The sequence below is a fragment of the Siphateles boraxobius genome, unplaced genomic scaffold, assembly GCF_051911475.1.
Source record: "Siphateles boraxobius isolate OS27281-9 unplaced genomic scaffold, OSU_SipBor_1 195, whole genome shotgun sequence".
Taxonomy (NCBI): Eukaryota; Metazoa; Chordata; class Actinopteri; order Cypriniformes; family Leuciscidae; genus Siphateles; species Siphateles boraxobius.
This window is the reverse complement of record NW_027508805.1, coordinates 465,001-470,000: the sequence shown is the minus strand read 5'-3', so window position 1 is coordinate 470,000 and position 5,000 is coordinate 465,001. Positions and strand designations below refer to the sequence as shown.

The 5,000-nt window shown below is 37.2% G+C and overlaps 1 protein-coding gene across 1 annotated transcript in view; it reads left to right on the top strand.

Annotated features, from left to right (window-relative positions):
• The window catches only part of LOC143744097 (transcription factor 7-like 1-B), a 76,981-nt gene that overhangs the window by 62,157 nt on the left and 9,824 nt on the right, over positions 1-5,000 (top strand). Inside the window, 3 exon segments of the mRNA XM_077235490.1 lie at positions 2,547-2,684; positions 4,041-4,120; positions 4,123-4,199. Coding sequence (XP_077091605.1) covers positions 2,547-2,684; positions 4,041-4,120; positions 4,123-4,199 — 295 coding nt within the window.

Genomic DNA, 5,000 nt, shown 5'->3' with positions numbered 1-5,000 from the left:
GGCCTAAACCAGCCATGGCACCAGCACACAAACACAATCAGTGAAATGTCATCTAATTATTATCAACAAAATGTTGAAAATATCGAGATATATTTTTGTAAATATTGCACACCCCTAATGTACGGTATTCAGTTTGATTTCTTCAGGTCTTAAAATGCCTTAAATTTTACTTTAAAAAGTGTGCAGGAACCCTGACATCATCACGTACAATAGAAGTCCCATTTCATTGGCTAGGGCGCCAACCAATAAAACGGCTCGTTTGAGCACCCCCGCTCCCCTTTCTCTCTCGCCGCCACTGAGTTTGAAGTGCACAAGTTAGTTTTGCTTCTAATATATCGCGAAAAGAGTAGCAAAAGTCAAGGCGCGACATTTGAAATTGCAGTGACAGATTTGAGAAGTGCCTAATTGAGGTTGTACTGCAAATGTGAATGTAAGAATAAGTGCAAATATATATATATTTCAAGTTTGTGTCTGTCAATGTATTTCTGTGAATGGCATTTTACACATTTGTGACTGCTTGTCTGCAGCTTCAAATTCAGAATACAAGTTTGTGACAATTGTCTGCGAGTGCAAATTTCATCATTCAACTTCAGATTTTTATTTGACAGGTTTTCAAATTGGAGCTGTGAGTGTAAATTTTAGCGTGCAAGTAAGAATATTTATTGTACAACTTCTCAAATTCACATCTTTGTGCCTCTTGAGTTTCGCTACTCTTTTACCTTCATAGTAGCTTTCTGTTTGACAACTTGAACCCGTTGTGAATCTGCATGGGCAAATTATTGCAAAATGTGCAAAAATTAGCCGAACAGAAATAAATGTGAATGTGTCTTAAAGCAGATTTCTGAAAGTCACACATTCAGTCTAAATTCTGCTTTTGAGGTGAGATGACTATAATAACTGCACATGCAGTTGAATGACGTCTTCCCGGTATCCCAACTGAAATTTAAGGGGTTTAATAAGAGTATAAGAGCAATAAGAGGAGGGCGGAGCAAACATTGGTTCAGTACTGGATGACGACAGGTCTTGATTGTGTCTGTAGAAGCTTTCAGCGCTGGAATCAGAACCGTGACCCATTCAGCCGCTTGTAGGAGGTGGTTTTCATGGGATTTGGAAAGTGGCGTATGTGTTTGGTAAGGGGGGAATGGTCTTGAGTGTGCCACACTTTTTGTTACCACAGTAACCTGGCACTTTACAGGAGCCGATAAAGGAGCTTTTCAGCTGGTGCTTTATTTGGACCATATATAACATTCAAACAGAAATAAGAGTGTGTTTTAGTCCAGACGCAGCATTAAGACCCTGAGTTTTTGAGCATGGTATTCTGGGAACTTTAAAAGCCCTGATATACAGTTCAAGTGGAATTGTAGAATGACAAAATCAGACCAAAACACAGTTTGTTTAGAGTTCACTTCTGGAGTTGTTCGAAACGGCTTGCCAAAGTAAAACTTCTGGAAAAATTAGCTCTGGCTGATAAACGCCTTCAAAACACCATTGGTCTGTGGTGATGACATTATTGGTGGGTGTGGCTCTGAGGACCCGCCTTCTTTGATACGTAAATCTCCGCTTTATAGTAGAAAATAAAGTTGTATTCTAATTTAAAGCCACACTGACACTGTTTTTTTTTTCTTTTTCTTTTTTTTCCTTCAAGCAATCTAGTTCATAAAGTGCTATATTAATAAACGCAACTGGACTTGAGTGATGAATCGCAGAGCTGGTGCAAACACATCGCTATGATGCTTTCTGAACTGCTGTTTTCTCACTGCTGTCATTTATATTATTTGTTTATATTGTTAATTGAGAGGAAAGCGCGGAGCACCATATTTACAGATTCATCTAAACGTCGATCTCAGAAGCGTGGACGTGTCGGGGTGTTCGCTAACAGTATCTCTGGCCCAAGTCCAAAATCTTTTAAGATCGAACAGGAAAGATGTGCTTTTCCTTTAGAACTACGATATTGATATCTGCGATATTTGAAACTAGTTTTTCTGCAATATATATATATATATATATATATATGCGATATCAAAACTATTTCACCAAATGATTTGAATAGCTCTATTTGAAAAAAACTAATAATTCTAGTATAATTGGGGTGATTTTGTAGAGTGAATTTGCATAGAAAAATTATAAACATATCACAAGCACAGATAAATAAAATAGAAGAAAGATACAATTAAAATAAGCAGTGCTTTTGTTTTTCATTTAAATCTAACCATATTCAAGTACAGACATTGAATCACTGTATAAATGAAATATAACTAATATAATAAATTAATACAATTTATCTTTGTTAAAGCTACAAACGTAATTTTCTCTTTTTCTTTTGTTATTTGAAGGAATAACAAACACAAACAGCTGCAGGTACATTAGGCTGCTGTCCCTTTAAGACGAATACACACTCCTAATATAAATGAAACGCATCCGTTTTCCTTCTCAATTGTTTCAATGGGCACATCGCAATATCGACGCTATACCGATATATCGTGCAGCCCTAATTTCTTTGGTTTCAGAAGACAATAATGGTAATTAACCTATCTTTTTCTTTACAGTTTGGTGTCCAGTCGCTTTTCTCCTCATATCGTTCATCATCCTCACGGTCTTCATCAGACGGGCATCCCTCACCCAGCCATCGTCTCTCCGGCTATTAAACAAGAACCCAACGGAGAACTCAGTCCAGCGGCTCACGCGTAAGCTCAAGCATGCTACACACTTCCCTGCTGTTTTTCCTTTCTTCTTTAAAGGGTTAGTTCACACAAAAATGAAAATTAGCCCCTTTACTCACACTCAAGCCATCCTAGGTGTATATTTCTTTCTTCTTTCAGACGAATACAATCGGATTTATATAAGCTCTTCCAAGCTTTATAATGTCAGTAAATGGCGGTTTCTGTTTTTGGAGTACATCAAAGCTCATCCATCCATCATAAAAGTGCATCTATGCATCTATCCATCATAAAAGTGCATCTATGCATCATAAAAGTGCATCTATCCATCATAAAAGTGCTCCTATCCATCATAAAAGTGCATCTATCCATCATAAAAGTGCATCTATCCATCATAAAAGTGCATCTATCCATCATAAAAGTGCATCTATCCATCATAAAAGTGCATCTATGCATCTATCCATCATAAAAGTGCATCTATGCATCTAGCCCCTAATTTAATAACAAACTATCATTTAGACGGAAGTGAATCAATCAAAACTTACTTTAGCTGGAAAAAAAAACATTTTTCAAGAACCTCTATAAAACCAAACCAATCTCTGTTACTTTAAATTATATGTTTATCTCTGTTAAGCTGCTTTGAAACAATCTACATTGTTAAAAGCGCTATATAAATGAGGATGACTTGACTTGACTTGACTATGCATCATAAATGTGCATCTATTTATCATAGAAGTGCATCTATTCATCATAAAATCCATCTATCCATCATAAAAGTGCATCTATCCATCAAAAAAAGCATCTATCCATCATACAAGTGCATCTATCCATCATAAAAGTGCATCTATCCATCATAAAAGTGCATCTATCCATCATACAAGTGCATCTATCCATCATACAAGTGCATCTATCCATCATAAAAAGCATCTATCCATCATAAAAGTGCATCTGTCCATCATAAAAGTGCTCCACAGGCTCTGGCGGGTTAATAAAGGCCTTCTAAAGCGAAGTGATGCGTTTGTGTAAGAAAAATATCCATATTTAACACCTTACAAAGTAAAATTCTACTTGGCCCAAAACGCAAATTACGCAACTTGTGACATCGGAAGTAGCGAAAGAAGAATGTCATATACACCTAGGATGACTTCAGGGTGAGTAAATCAGGGGCTAATTTTCATTTTTGGGTGAACTATCCCTTTAATGCTTTATTCAACTAAATAGCATTAGCTTCTCACTCTCACCTTCAAATGACTCGGTGATAAAGTTTATCGCTGTTTTGTCTACCAACTCGCCACATGATACACAGTCCTTTCTGTGTCTTTCTCACTGTCACTCCCTCACATCCAGTATAAAGACTGACCCACGTGTGGCGTATGTTTGCAGAAGGTCTCCAGGCCCGAATAAGAAGGAGGACGAGAGGAAACCTCACATAAAGAAGCCTCTGAACGCCTTCATGCTCTACATGAAGAGATGAGGGCCAAAGTGGTGGCCGAGTGCACGCTAAAAGAAAGTGCCGCCATCAACCAGATCCTTGGCCGCAGGGTGAGTGAACAGTGTGTGTGTGTTTATATTAATATTAGGGCTGGGGGAATTAACGCGTTAATCTTTGCGATTCATTTGAGATGTTTAACGCATAAAAAAAAAAAATAACGCAATTGACGCAGCACTTTTTTTGCCTCGTTTTAATGACGTTCTGTTACGGCTGCTATTGTGAGTGTGCCGAACCAAGTCACCCTGTCATGAAGGACAAGGATGGAGTTTTAGGAGGAATGTCTGCATTTAAAAAGTTGCTGACAAAACAAAGATGCTGTGTTCAATTAGCAAAGCGGAGTTCAAATACCATAGAAACTGGATGCACCGAATTTTCAAAACGGCATTTTCGTTTTTTGTCCGAAAGAGCAAAAAAACCGCAGAAAATTAGTATGTTGCATAGAACTGATTGAAGAATAATATGTTTAATATTATTTTAATATAGGGCTATTTTCTGTCCAATTTTTGTGGGCTTTTTTTTTCTTTTTTTTCTGTGTTTAATTTAATTAGGTGATTCTGTTTAAATATCGAGGAATACAAGCTTGGGGGAAATGCGATTAATTGCGATTAACCAATTAATTTTTTTAATCGATTCCCAGCCTGGGATCCAAAATGTTTCGTGAATTAAAATTGCAATGTAGTCGATGCGCACGTTTGCTGTGTAAACACTAATGTGTCCCACATCATCAACGTGTCATCATCGCCTTCAATCAACCACTGGGATAAAAACTAGTTTACAACTTTGCCAATTGCTTATGTTGTCCTGTTGGTTCCTTATAATACTTTTATTCATCAAGGATGCATTCAATTTAT